Source organism: Schistocerca nitens, chromosome 4 (genome assembly GCF_023898315.1).
Source record: "Schistocerca nitens isolate TAMUIC-IGC-003100 chromosome 4, iqSchNite1.1, whole genome shotgun sequence".
NCBI lineage: Eukaryota > Metazoa > Arthropoda > Insecta > Orthoptera > Acrididae > Schistocerca > Schistocerca nitens.
The window spans coordinates 833,986,320-834,001,919 of record NC_064617.1 but is presented as its reverse complement, the minus strand read 5'-3'; the positions used below and the strand labels follow the sequence as shown (position 1 = coordinate 834,001,919).

General features: G+C 37.7%; 1 protein-coding gene across 1 annotated transcript in view; it reads left to right on the top strand.

Annotated features, from left to right (window-relative positions):
- LOC126253267 (sodium/hydrogen exchanger 8) overlaps positions 1 to 10,784 on the top strand; it is a 47,238-nt gene extending 36,454 nt beyond the window's left edge. The window contains exons 5-6 of the mRNA XM_049954481.1: positions 1,216 to 1,359; positions 6,528 to 10,784. Of these exons, the coding sequence (XP_049810438.1) occupies positions 1,216 to 1,359; positions 6,528 to 6,641 (258 nt within the window). The 3' untranslated portion in view covers positions 6,642 to 10,784. The remainder of the gene's footprint in view (positions 1 to 1,215; positions 1,360 to 6,527) is intronic.
- Positions 10,785 to 15,600: the final 4,816 nt, after the last annotated feature.

Below are 15,600 nucleotides of genomic sequence, written 5' to 3'. Positions count from 1 at the left end.
TCTTCTACTTTTATTCTGCCTCATTTTAACAAAAACAACTGTCAGATTGATTAAGTTCACTGATTAATGAGTACAATGGGTTCATAAGGTAAAGTCAGCCAAAGCATGAAATGACACTTTCTTCACTGAGACTTAGTGAGGTGGCACAGTGGTTAGCACACTGGACTTGCATTCAAGATGATCATTCAAATCTCCATCCAGACATAGGTTTCTCACGATTTAGGGAAATCACTTAGGTAAATGCCAGGATAGAACACAACTAATTTCCTTTCCAGTTGTTCACAAATCTGACCTTGTGCTCCATCTCTGATTACGTCATTGTTGATGAGACATCAAACACTAATCTTCCCTCCTTCCCTCCTGCCTTTCTTCGCTTAATAGTGGGACTTAATTTCTTCTTCTGTTTATCTTGTAATGCAATTGACCTTTCAACAAACTGTATGTTTAATGTTACTGTAAATGCAACAGATCATATGATACTTTCTTCTAAAGTCCAGTATTAATAACTCAGTACTTTTTGCACATATAATGGCTTACTGATTAAGATAATTTAGTTAAGTCACAGATGTTCAAGGGAAATAAGTGACAAGAGACAGTACAGGCAGTAACCAGCTAGCATGTTAAATCTATTTGAAAAGTGCCCCAGGTGTGTAATGAGAGAAATCGAAAAGGAGCTGGCATAGTAGTATGAGGTGGAACTATCTTCAATGAATTTTTTTGCTATTTGTAAAATTCCATATAATTGTCATAGGTAAATCATTGGTGGTGACTGAGCATGCAGACAGATCAGATAAGTATGACTTAAGCCTTTACCTTATCTGTGTGTGGATATGCATCATGCACAATTCATCTGCTAGTGAGTGATTGTCTATCATTAGTTTATGAAAATTTTTTCTGTCTAGTTATTTCCATTGTTCTAATATCAAACATGAGCTTCACTGAGTATAAAAAGAGGTAATTCTAAATTATGCAGATTTAATTATACAATGAAAAATGTAATAATTTTTCTCTCAAAAGAATATGAAGTAATAAGATAAAAGTAATTTGAATACATTGTGGAACAGTATGGTGGCATTGCTAAACAACCATCTCCTCTATTTGATGAAATGTAAAAATATGTGACAAATATCAGAAGTGTGTGTGTGTGTGTGTGTGTGTGTGTGTGTGTGTTTGTATTTTGGAAAACAATAATCTAAGCTTTTTAAAAATTTTCAGGGGCAAACAATTGATTCAGAACATTTATCTGAATACACAGAAGAAGAGATGGAAGTTAGCTTCATTCAGTCTAGGATAAAGGGGTTTGCAAAATGTGACATAAAATATTTTATTCCATTTTTCACTCGCAGATTCACTCAACAGGTAATTGCTTTTACATTATTCTTGTTCTGCTATTGTAAACTCTTAATAGTACCTGTATGTGTTGTACTAATTTGATTTAACATAGCACAGACAATAACAAACTGTGTGGAGGTCGACAAAGCGACATATACTGTGGATGTTAGTCTTCATCTGTATCCACTATTCTGTATACATTCGATCACTGTTATTTATTGAAGGACAGATCATACATCGTACTATCTCTCTCTCTCTCTCTCTCTCTCTCTCTCTCTCTCTCTCTCTCTCTCCGCCCCCCCCCCTTTTCTTGTCCCGTGTGAAAATGGGATGGTTTAAGAATCACTTATTGTCTCCATACAAGATATGTAATAGAGCCAACAATGGAAAATCCTCGATGGAAAAATAACACACGACCACATTCTCAGGCAGTGACTTAGTGACTTCAGCTGCCACAGACTGTGGTGAGTTTGTGTGTGTGTGTCAAAAATAGAGAGACACGCAAAGGCCTTGTTGGCCATAAGCTTATTTTTTGACACTCTTTTTTTTGTGCCTGTCTGTGACTCAGCCTCTCCACTATATGGTGAGTAGCAACTATCCTTTTCAAAAAATTGTAGAGCCAACAAAAATATTCTATAGGCTATCTAAACTACCATTTGTCTAAATTCAATCAGCAGACTTTGATGCGAAGAACATTCTTTTGTTCAGAGATTCTGTTGTAAATTTTCCAATAATAATCATAACTAGTAATCTGAAAAATTCACTTTTTGTGATAAATGCAAATATAGATGTGGACTGTCTCAAAATGTAAAATTACCAAATAAAACCTACTTCATACAGAAATGTATGCAGACAAACTATTTCAAGAAAGATAGTCTGAAATAGCTTTATTTTCTGTATATAAGTATCAAAAATGTAATCAATGTATAGTTACTGGTATTGCACATCATCTGGTGCAGCCCACGTTGGAAAGATAATGTGCACAAGAATGTGTTTGCAGAAAAAAATTGCACATATACAACAATGGGTCAGTGTGTTTGATGCTTTGGTGCCAAGTCAGTTGTATCCAGCTAAATAATCTCCATCAGATGTAAGCTGCCTAATGCAACATAAGACTCTGCCATGGGACCTAGTGTCTTAGTATAAAGAAACATGTACTTTTGTCTGATTTCTGAAGTTCAGAAGTTAGTATAATGTGGATGCTTTTAAAATGGCAGGTTTAGGTGTTGAGTGTTTTGAATTTAAGTGCGTCTAATTCTGGTGGAGGTCGGGCCTCAACTACCATGTTTGACAGAGCCAACCTTAGCAAGCTGTTACATGGCAGCCATTACTGAAAGCTTTCTGTTGCACATTGATAATTGTTTTCCAGTTTTGAAATGAGTAAAGAGACTAATCCTGGTCCATCACAGAGTTCTGTTATGATTGTCAAACACCAGAAGGGATCTGCGATTCCTATGACTGTTTGACAATTTTGCTTTTGTAGAAACATACAACACAGGTGAAAACTGGCTATCTTACGAGAGGGGGTAGGGCATTTTCCCCTCAATGCTCCTCCTCCTCCTCCTCCTCCTCCTCCTCCTCCTCCTCCTCCTCCTCCAGTGTCATAATTCGAGTTTGTTTACACTCATGGCCAATTGCCTGTTTATAGTGTTCACACTCAGCACTAAACTTTGGGTAACAAAACCTGTCAATCTTTGATCACACCAAAAGTCTTCCCCTAACATGTGAATAGAGTAACTTAAGTTCTGCTTCCATCTAAGTACCTTATTGGTTGTATAAGTAGTGTTGTCGAGTATGGGTTTGAAGGTTATGAATGCCCATGGAAGATAGATATCAATGTTCTGCAATTTTTTTAATTATTGATTTGGGTAGGAAAAGAAAAAAATGAAAAAAAACACTTTGCTTTGTTGATTTAATCTGTTCACCTGCACAAGAATGCTGCTGCTTCCCAGCAGAATTAAATAGAGCAAAAAGAAAGAAAAAACAAAAACCACTTAAAAAAAAGAAAAAATTGAAGTTTCTGCAAAAGTAAAAATCCAGTCACATAGTTCCTGATCACCACACTTCATAAAAAAAGAAAGAAAAGTAACAGACAGTTTCAGACACACAGCTTGAAAACCTTTTAAATATACATCTAATCATTTAAAAAAATATGAATTTTCTGAAAATACTGGCCCTGTTACATCTTCCAGGAATGCACAATAAACCAGTGTTTCCACTTACATATTGTAGATGTTACCTCTTTGGACTTTTCCAATAGCACTGACTGTAAAGGTATAATACTTAAGCCTGGGGATCCAGCCTTTTAGCTTACATGGGCCACACTGAAAGATGAGTATTGGGCTGCACATAATATACTTAACACTAACAATAACCAGAAAAAAAGGCTGGTCAGAGATATATAGTTACGATATTTAAGTAAGTTAGAGTTTATTAATTTATGATTCTTTATTCTAAATAAGCAAGATGCAATTAATTTGGCATTTTATTTATGAGATTTCATTAATAATTTTACATGTAAGTAATTACAAATCATAGAAGTATTGTAACATTTGACTTCGAATTTGGGAAAATAATCTATCAGTATCAGGTTTGATCGAAGTGGTTGCTATGTTCAAGGTGTTCCCAACTTGTTCGTCTGAGATTTTGTTTCTGTTTGTACTCTTTGTGAGCTTTACTCCTGAAAATAACTCTTCACACATGTATGTGCTTCCAAAAAAAAAAAAGATGACATGTGTAACACATGACTGTGCAGTGAGGGATATATTGTTTGTAAAAGGTATCACTCAAATACAAAAATTTTGAGTATTTTTTGAAAAATGTTGAAATAAATTTTTAAGTTCTTGCATCAAGTCTAAAAGTATGACAGTGTATTTCATCCCATCTTTATGATAATGTTTCAATTTATCATAGCTTGACTAAATGGATTTATTTTTGTTACCAGTTGCGTGATAGATGTTCACTTCTTGGGCCAGATTAATACTTGCTTTGGGTTGCATGCAGCCCATTGGCCGTGGCTTGGACACACCTGACTTAAACTTTAATAAAGCTAAATGTACTTTTCCCCTCTTGTTTTGCAGTTACTGCTATTTATTGAGGTGCAATCCAATATGTGGAATTATTTTCAAATAGTTCTGTATTTCCATATATCAGTGCTGACAGTTTCCTGTATGTGTGCATTCATGCATATTAAAGGGGAGAGAATGGCTGGCTAAAACTTATTACCAGGATGCAAAATTTCAAGCCCTGCCAGAAGGCACATGTACATAGTTGACCAAAATTGAAACAGCACGTAGGTGGTATGCAACAAATCTCAAATTGGCGACAAGTGTTCTACATGCTTGGATATGCAAATAAGTAGCATTCCAAAACTACCACACAAAGTAGATCAAAGTAACATCATCTGCACTCGTTATGTAAAGAAAAATTATGCAGTAGGTTTCTGATTCAAAAATCGCATTTGATGTTGGCTGGTTGTGACAAGACCATGTTACGTTTCATGTAAGAAAGAGTAACGTCTACCAGCATGGTGGCAAGACTACACCCTTACTGAGACATCAATTCATTGCTGCTTGCATTGATCGGGATACCACTAGTGCCATATGAGTAGGGAATCAATGTATTCAAGGGACCATACAGGATCTCAGTGACCCTCATGACTAGTGCCAGAGAGAAGGGACACATCATTACTCAGCTGTGCAGGTCACTCTTTAAGAACATTTCTACCACTTTATTGCTCACGTGTTTGCCCAATATTATTCAGACTTCATTTTTACTTTTGCCTGTTCCATTTAAATCAGTTTGTAAAGGTGGACTGAGGAAAATTTCATAGTCCCTTTTCATTTTATTACTTGTACTCAGCATATATTTACAACATCTTTCTATAATCATGCTTAATTCAGCAGTACATTCCATAATAGTATCAATAATGCAGATAGCAATATGCACTTTTTTGTAATGACAGAATGCTGCACATTTTGCCATCGTTTAAGAAGTCCACACTAGCATTTATCGCATCCATATTCTTGCTTTAGGGAATGTGGCGGCCTTTTCAATCTTCCTTTTCATATAGTGTCTCTTAATTGGTATAAAATTTGGCTTTCAATTTTACAGTTGATTACTTTCTGAAAACTTGCCGTAGCAATCCTTGGACACCTAGTCTTGCAATTGACCAGTTTTGTCTGTCTCGGATGCATGCCCCAATAACATGCATCACAGCCCTGAATCTCACCCCTGAATATGTTTGAGAATCTCCCGATTTGAACTTGATAACTGAGTTTTCTTTTTCCTCCAGCCTTGATCCACAGAAGGTATTTTATTTCCCTCCTGCCATCTGATAGCTTTTAGCCACTCAACCGATGAGCTTTCCCATTTCTGCCAACCAGTGGATGCACAGTCTAATGATCAGGCTTTGCCGAGGTCATGGATCATTTTCTAGTAATAAAGAAAATTGTAGAATGGAACAATTACCACTTTCCCTTGAATAAATGAGGCATTGTTTCAATCTCACAGCCAGTAGTGGCTACCCCTCCTCCCTCCTCTCCCCCCCGTGTCCATCCACACTCTCACCCTCCCCCTCTCCACCAACCCCTCCTCTTCTCACACCAATCCACTGCCCCCTCCTCCTCTCCTACTTCTTCCACCTCCCCCCCCCCATGTGCACCCACTCCCGCCCCCCGTGCGCACCCACTCCTGCCCCCCCATGTGCACCCCTCATCCTCCTCCCGCCCCCCTCCCCCATTCTTCCCCCTCCACCCCACCCCCTCCTACCCTCCCTCCCCACCCCCTCCTACCCTCCCTCCACACCCCCTCCTACCCTCCCTCCACACCCCCTCCTACCCTCCCTCCACACCCCCTCCCTGCACCCCTCCCACCCTCCCCCTCCATCCCTCCCTCCCTCCCACCCTCCCCCTTCTCTCTACCTCACCATCTGTCCCTCTCCACACCCTCCCACTTTCCCTCTTACCGCGTGTGTGTGTGTGTGTGTGTGTGTGTGTGTGTGTGTGTGTGAAATTATTGTTATTTAGACCTTAAGTTTCTCATTTAATAATGAACTTTTTTCCACTTGGTGCCATTTATAAAAATATAGTTTGCTGTTGTCATTTTTATTTTGCTTTCTATTCTGCTATAGCAAGAATACCTACTAACACTTTTTGTAGCATAGTTTATGAATTAATGAACTCAACAATTTCCAGGAGCTGAAGGACTGCAAAAGTCAAATGACAGATTTAACAAATCAGTGGTATCAAGCAATTCGTATATCGCCCACAGAAACAGATGATGAATCTACTACGGCATCACGGCAGTAAAATTTCCTGTATAATGCCATCATAATTGTATTTCTTGTATATATAAAACAGAAATTCCATACAGAAGCAGATTTTTATTTAGCAGAAACTGATAGGCATTGAACACTGTGCAATGAGAGAGTAAAGTTGTCACTTTTCCCGAGTTCTATGAATTACTTTCTTTGTTTTTCACATTGTCAGAGTAGAACTTGGTCCCACCTGAACACAGTTTTCTGAAGCTGAATAGACTTTTCAGTACTCTTTTATTGTAAGTTCTTTTTTGTGATTGTTGATAGTTACCAGAAAGTGAATGTTTTTTGTGTTGTTCAGTGTTTTATTTATATCTATGTGACTGAAATGCTTAAGATAAAATTTCTGTCTATGGTGTTATATATGAACAAGTATTAGTGCCACGTGACCATGGATTCTGCACCTTGTTTTATAATACATCACTAATTGCAGAAAGTGATACCATTAATTTGGTTCAGATCATACAAGGAAATTCCTTTTCTGGATGTGTAACAAATCTGCTCCCACTTGTTTTCGAAAATCTCATTATTTATTTTCTTTTGTGAGACAAGATTTACAAATCTGTGTGGATGAAATATTACTATGAATCTTTCAAGAAAATAAACTGAAGTAACCGACATTGTTAAAGCTCAAACAATCGTGCTAAAATGTGGGAACCATTCAGTGTACAGTATCTTCATCTTTTTACTTTACACATTTTTTGCTAAACAGATGTCTCACAATCTGATTCATCTCTTTGACACTTGAGAGTAAACTCTAAAAAAACTGAAGAGCATTACTGACCACAAATAAATTTTCTCCAGTTCTTAGTAAACATCTCTTTGAAAATTCAGTCTAAACCATTGTCTTTCTAGTAAATTAATTACTGTAACTAAACCAACCAAACAAAATATCCCTTTTGTTTAACCAGCCACATACAACTTTCATTGATTATGGGCTCACTTGTAATTGTGTTCCAAATGGATCATTACATGAAGTCAAAAAATCAAACAATGGAAAGTCCAGGACAGGAAAATAACTATGTGGAAAGGATAGATTGCTAGTCACCACATAGAGGAGGTATTGAGTCAGACAGGCACAATAAAATAGAATGCTAGAAATATTCTAGCATCTTTTTTCACTTGCCTGTCTGTGACTCAGTGCTACCTCTATGTGATGAGTAGGAATCTATCCTTTCCACATTGCTGTTACCATCTAAAAAGCATAGTTGTATTTACATTTTTGAAAGACAGATAGCTCAATCTTCAGAAATGTTACTGTGCCACAAAGAATGCCTTCAGATCAGAGACACAGATATTTGTTTTCAAATACTTTAGCAGAACAAGAAGCTCAGATTGAAACTACTATGCAAACACTGAAATTAAGATGGTGCACAGGCATAATATTTACAGCAAAAATTCTGCGATTGACATGTTTACATCAGACATGTTAAATTTCTTACAATGAGTGTCACTTAGGTATAAAACATGATTGCAGTATTTATGAACATGTGTTTTTGTAAGAACCTTATGAAGTACTTAAAAAGAATATTTATGTTTATCTAGGTCTAGTAGTTTTAAGAAAAGCAGAGAGACATGTTGTAATTTACCAATATTTGCTACAACAAAAGTGTGATATGAAAGATCTGTACAATCTTCTTGCTTCTGTAGAGTGTAGCTATTTTCATATGTGAAGTGTGCAGTCATTTTTAGTACTGTAAATGTATTGAGTTTTGTAATTGCTTTGTAGGAAGTAGGCAAGGAAGCACGCCTTTAATAGATTACTGCAGGTATTTTATTAATTATAGTGCCTATAATTCAGTCTGTGATGTCTTGTGCGCACATATTAATATGAGAAGCTAAATGTGAATTGAGGGACCATGATTTCAACTTTATTACCTTTTCTTAAAATAAGTAAATGGATTATCAAACTGTTATATGTAACTATATGCAAATGTTGTTGTTTCTATGTCAACATATTGGCCAAAGTATAAGTAAATGTTATCAAAACAAAATTCTCTGTCAAGTCTAATACCATGAAATTAATGAACAGTATTTGTAACTGCTGTCCGTCACATATGGCCAGTAGATAACAAACTATATACTATTGTATCTCAGGCTGCTGCTGCTTAGTGTCATTTGCTAGGTGACTAAATTATATCTGTGTGAACATATACAAATTTATTTGATAATAAAGTAAATAATTAATTAAAAATACATAGAAGATATAGAAAATAAGTAGACAAAATATTATCTCTCTCTCTCTCTCTCTCTCTCTCTCTCTCTCTCTCTCTCTCTCTCTCTTTCGTTCCCTGGAATCCAGTATGTACATAAAATAGCAAAAGGTAATGGAAGAAAGGATAAGCCACCCTGGCAACAAGAAGAGTTAGCAGGTAGTAAGATGATTTGTTGCCTCTTTTTGTAGCTCCATATTTACAGTTGTTGTAACTCAAACTGTTACCATAAATAGTTGAAGGATTTTATTAGGTAAATAGTACATATGGTTCGTATCAGAAACCCACCTCAATTTACAACTGAATAAGTTTTGGGAAATGACAAAGAAGTAATCAAATTGTTTCCCAGAATATGTCACCAAAAATTTTCTCACATGGTGTAATTAACTGAACTTCATAGGCTAAGACCATAGTAGCAGACTGTTTGTCACACTGCAATAAATAATAGCTTTGTATCCGATTTTCAGTACTTACTTATTTTGTCAGTGCTGTAACTCCTATTCAACCACTATCACTTCCTCCTCAAGAGCATGAGCATTCAGCTTGTATGATGTGGAGCAATAGTTGCACAGTTCACCCAAGACAGGATAATGAAATGTTACTAATTCAAAATGAGTTGGGCCCTAGAGATCATTCATTCCTAAGATTAATTGTATCAAAGGAAAATTCAATCGAAACCTTCAACATTTGAAATGTATAGTACTGCATTTTGATACATATGAAAGTGATAAACTTTCTAGCTTTTGAAACTAATAGTTCCTTTCTTGTGTAGAAGAGTTGGATAGGCCAGGAATTTTTGTTGGGGGGGGGGGGTGTCCCTACCATAAAATATAAAGAATCAATTAGTCACAATATGAATTCAAAATATACTGTCATCTGATCAGTGAATAACTGTTTTGTAGAAGGTTTAAAAATTTCTACAGTATCAACACTCATTACCTAGTATTATGCAGTGTCTATATGCTGTTATAAAATGTATCTAAAAACAAAGATGATGTAACTTACCAAACGAAAGCGCTGGCATGTTGATAGACACACAAACATACACACAAAATTCAAGCTTTCGCAACCAACGGTTGCTTCGTCAGGAAAGAGAGAAGGAGAGGGAAAGACGAAAGGATGTGGGTTTTAAGGGAGAGGGTAAGGAGTCATTCCAATCCTGGGAGTGGAAAGACTTACCTTAGGGGGGAAAGAAAGGACAGGTATACACTCTCGCGCGCACACATATCCATGGATGTGTGTGTGTGTGTATACCTGTCCTTTTTTCCCCCTAAGGTAAATCTTTCCGCTCCCGGGATTGGAATGACTCTTTACCCTCTCCCTTAAAACCCACATCCTTTCGTCTTTCCCTCTCCTTCCCTCTTTCCTGATGAAGCAACCGTTGGTTGCGAAAGCTTGAATTTTGTGTGTATGTTTGTGTTTGTTTGTGTGTGTGTCTATCAACATGCCAGTGCTTTCGTTTGATAAGTTACATCATCTTTGTTTTTAGATATATTTTTCCCACGTGGAATGTTTCCCCCCTATTATATTCATGCTGTTATAAAATGTTATTTGTGACATATTCTACTGGTCAGTGTTTCATTAATTATGGAGACACACATTATTTTATATATAATCCAGAACTGTATATTACCATATAATCCAGAATTGTAAACATCAGTGTAAAGCTTGAGTTTGTTTGTTGGTTGTTACAACAAATTAATGAGTATGAATAATATTGTGAATGTTTCCTATCTGCCAAACTGTTTACAGTTAATACAACTTCTCTCTGTTGCTAAAATACAAAGAATATCAGTATTATATTTGTCGATGACTGAACAAAAGGAACTTATTTTAAATTACTGAAAATAAATGTTATTTATTTGTATTTTTGCTGACTGAAAATCAGCTCACTTCAAAGATTTGTAAAAGATTCAGCATGATTCATATATTGAGAATTCAACAAACTATTTTTTGGAAGCTAATAAATTATTCAGACCATGATGAAATTTTGTGTTATTTCCTTCCTTCCTTATCATTGATCCTGTGTCTTCTGGAAAAAATTTTCACTGACTTATGTTCAGATATCTGCAAAGCTAGTTACGAAATGGAAACTCATTTTTATTTAGCTTTTGCTAGAGTTGTGGAAGCAGATGTATATAATTCCAAAGAGGTTTCAATTTTTAACTAGCATAGCAATCCATAAGAAATGTGTGTACTAAATGTAAACCACAGGAAGAAAAACAGGAACCCAGACATAATTTTATGAAGCATATTTCGTTCAACACATGTGACAAGTTGTCATTTTGATACATTTTTTGTAGATACATTACAATGAATTTACCTACATTTGATTGACTGACATCTCTCATTATTCCTAAGCGCCCATGATGAGGTAAAGACCTTGTCAAAGAGTTACAGAAACTGATAATGAGCAAGACATCACATTACAATATAATATGGTGGGAGTTTAATTTGACAAGACAGAAATGATTGAATGAGTCTTCAAATGGACACTAGAAAGGACACAATGTCACACATTAGGAGAAATTTCCAAGAACAACATGTCTGTCCTTAACAATACTGTGAAAAGGAAAGCAGAGATGCTGAGTCCCAGATAGGCACAACAAAAAGACTGTCACAAATAATAGCTTTCAGCCAGTAAGGCCCTCATCAAAATTAGAAAGCAAACACACTCGTACACACACACGACTGCAGTCTCAGGCAATTGAGGCCACACTGCGAGCAACAGCACTGGTGCATGATGGGAGTGGCAACTGGGTGGTAGACAGTGACATGCTGTTGCAGAGTGCGGAGGGACAATGTGGAAAGAGGGCAGGGCAGCTGTGTGTAGTCGGGAGGTTAGATGGAGGGAGCAGAGAGGTGGAGGGGACAGTGCAAAATGAGAGAAGTAAAAAGACTGCATGTGATGGAGGAATGAAGGCTGTCTAGTGCTGGAATGGAAACAGAGAAGGGGCTGGATGGGAGAGGACAATGACTAATGATGGTTGAGGCCAGGAGGGTTATGGGAACGTAGGATATATCGCAGGGAAAGTTCTCATGTGGACAATTCAGAAAAGCTGGTGTTGGGGGGAAGGATCCATGTGGCACACGCTGTGAAGCAGTAATTGAAATGAAGGATGCCATGTTTCGCAACGGGCTCAGCAACAGGGTGGTCCACTTGTTTCTTGGCCACAGTTTGTCGGTGGTCATTCATGCGGTCAGACAGCTTGTTGGTTGTCACACCCACACAGAATGCCGCACAGTGGTTGCAACTTAGCTTGTAGGTAACATGACTAGTCTCACAGGTAGCCCTGCCTTTGATGGGATAGGTGATGTTTGTGACTGAACTGGAGTAGGCAGTGGTGGGAGGATGTATAGGATAGGACTTGCATCTAGGTCTATTACAGGGGTATGAGCCATGAGGTAAGGGGTTGGGAGCAGGGGTTGTGTAGGGATGGACAGGTATATTGTGTAGGTTCGGTGGACCGTGGAATACCATTGTGGGAGGGGAGGGAAGGATAGTGGGCAGGACTTTCCTCATTTCAGGGCACAACAAGAGGTACTCGAAACCCTGGCGGAGAATGTAATTCAGTTGCTCCAATCCTGGGTGCTACTGAGTTACGAGGAATGCTCCTCTGTGGCCAGACCGTGGGTCTTTGTAAGGTGGTGGGAGACTGGAAAGATGAGAGATGGGAGATTTGTTTTTTGTACAAGGTTGGGAGGATAATTACCATTTGTGAAGGCTTCAGTGAGACCCTCAGGAGATTTCGAGAGGGACTGCTCATCACTGCAGATGTGATGAGCATGGGTGGCTAGGCTGTATGGAAGGGACTTCTTAGTATGGAATGGGTGGCAGCTGTCAATGTGGAGATATTTCTGGTGGTTAGTAAGTTTGATATGGATGGAGATACCGATGTAGCCATCTTTGAGAGGTGGAGGTCAACATCTAGGAAGGTGGCTTCTTGGGTTGAGTAGGATCACATGAAGCAAATAGAGAAGTTGTTGAGATTCTGGAGGAATGTGGATAGGGTGTCCTCACCCTTGTACAGATCACAAAGATATCATCAATGAATCTGAACCAGGTGAGGGGTTTAGGATTCTGGGTGCTTAGGAAGGATTCCTCTAGACGACCCATGAAACGTCATGAAGGCATTACCTGCAAACAAATCCACAGTATGGCTATGGGTACCCTCATGGCAACATCATGTGACAACCTATGTGTGTGTTGGCCATCTAATTCTGACGAAGGCCTTACTGGCCAAAAGCTATTATGTGCGACAGTCTTTATATTGTGCCTACCTGCGACTCAGCATCTCCGCTATATGGTGAGTAGCAACTTTCCTTTTCACAATATTGTTGCATTCCATCCCAGATTTTCCAATGTCTGTCCTTAACACATTCTTCCATGACAGTACAAATAGAAAATGGATTTGGCAAGGATCAAATGGATCTATAAATGAGTCGCAGACAGGCAGAATGCTAAAAATATTTCAGCTTTTGAATAAAATCCTTTAGAAGTAAAAAACTCAAACACATTCACTGCTCAACTGGAACTGTGCCTGATGTGAGCAGCAATCTAGCTGGGGTGGGTAATGGGAAAGACGCATAGGACAGGGATGGGGATGGATAGTAGGGTAGGGATGGTAGAAGATACAAGTGCTCCCTGTGGAAGCCTGCAGGAGGAAATGCTGAAGATGCACTGGTGGGATAGAAAAAGTCAGGCCTTAGCACCTGAAGACAATGGCTGCACGTGTGTGTGTGTGTGTGTGTGTGTGTGTGTGTGTGTGTCTAAATGCTGAAATGTTTCTAGCATTTTTTTTTTTTTTTAATTGCGTGTACCTGTGACTTGGGACCACCTATATGTCGTGAGTAGCAATTTTTTTTTTTGATTTTATGTTGTCGGAAACTAAAAATGAAACTAACTAAATTTTATCAGACAAGAAGGAAACTATAAAGTATGTTAATCTTAAATTTCTTTAGAATTTCCAAAGAACATAGACTAGTGCGATGAACAGTAGAATTAGATACAAAACTGGTAAGTGACAAAGCGTATAATAGAAAATCAGAAATCTAGATTATCAGAGCTTTTAATTGCGGGAAAGTATATCAGGTTAAATTAAGCAACAAGTAACATTTCCTAAATTCTGAGGATGTTATAGGCATAGAAAAAAGTGTAAGTTATGTAATGAAGGTGTTCATGTAATTAGTGAAAGATGTTACAGATTGAAATAAAGCAAAAGAAAAACTCCAATGTGCTAACTACTAAAGAAAAAGGTGAGAGCTTTAAGCAAACATTAATAGGAATATGATATATTGAATCAAGTAAAACTAATGAAAAATGTATTCAAGGAGACAAAATTAAACACTTCAATGAGAAGCACTTTAAATCTAGAACAGTATAAAGAAAACAAGACAGAAGTGTATGTTGGGTAGACAACACATTTCATAGCTTAAAATGACAGATGCCACAGAAACAAACAAAAGAAAATTTTTCAAACATTCAAAGGTTTTTTTTAAATTATTGTTTAGATGAATCAGAAACACAGGTAGTTAATAATGAAAATAATGATATTTCATAAGTAATACCACACAAGGTATTGAAGTTATCAGTCAGCCCTTGCTAAGTCTGCCCAGCATTCTGACTTCCATCTCTACAATGCTTTGCACTGGTTTGTGAGTAATACAGCTATGTGCTGAAGACCGCACAAGCAGGAAACATAGGAAGACATGTATGTAATACAGTGGGACTAATTCAAAGAGGCTTGCAGCATACTTTTACAAGCAGTATTGTATCACTAGTGTTTGTTTTCACCATTTTCTCCTTCTGCACAGCAATTACTTTATTACTAACTCAAATAACCACATTAGATAGTGCTAATATGATAAGAACTACAATTTCTGTTTATTAAACAAAATGCTATAAATACCGGTAATAGATAAGCAAGAAATGCTTATAACATCAATATACAATGTCCTAAATGTAAACTAAATAGTGTAAACAAAAATATGGATGTATTCCAGACCACTGAAGACATCTTGTAAGCAACAAAGATGACACACATATGGCACAAAAATTGAGACTTATTCAGTTATGATTAAATAGTTCCAAAGGAATAACATACTGTATTATTACATGCACCAGCGGATGACAGGACTACAAAATCTGAAGATGCTATATAGGCATTTATCATTAAGTTGTGACATTTATAAATTCTTATACAGTTCAGTTTTATGATAATGAGTCATCAATAGGCAGACACACAAGAGTTAAAACATGCTAGCTTTTCGAGTTACCCTTTGACACATGACTACGCCCCCACATGGTGCCAGCTACACTGTCAGTGCCAATGCTGTTTTGTGGCAGATGTGTTGGTTTTTGGGGGGGTTGTATTGACGGAATGGGTAGAGGAGGAAGGAGGTGGTAGGTAAGGAGAGGGACTGTGCGTGGGTAGCTAGCGGCTTCGAGGGAAGCCAATTTGCTGGCTAGGAATGCAGGAGGAAAAGGTAGACACTGAAGACTACATGGGGACATGAACCAGGAGATGTGAAAGGCCATGGGAATGATTAATTGTTGGATGGATGGTGCAGGGTCAATGGGTTACCTCAGACTGAAGCCAGGAGGATGTGTTGCAAGGATAACTTTCATCTGCATAGTTCAGAAAAGCTGGGGAAGGGAAGCATCCAGATGGCTCGAGTTATGAAGCGGCCATTGAAATTGAGCATGTTGTGCTTTGCTGAACGTTGTGCCATCAGGTG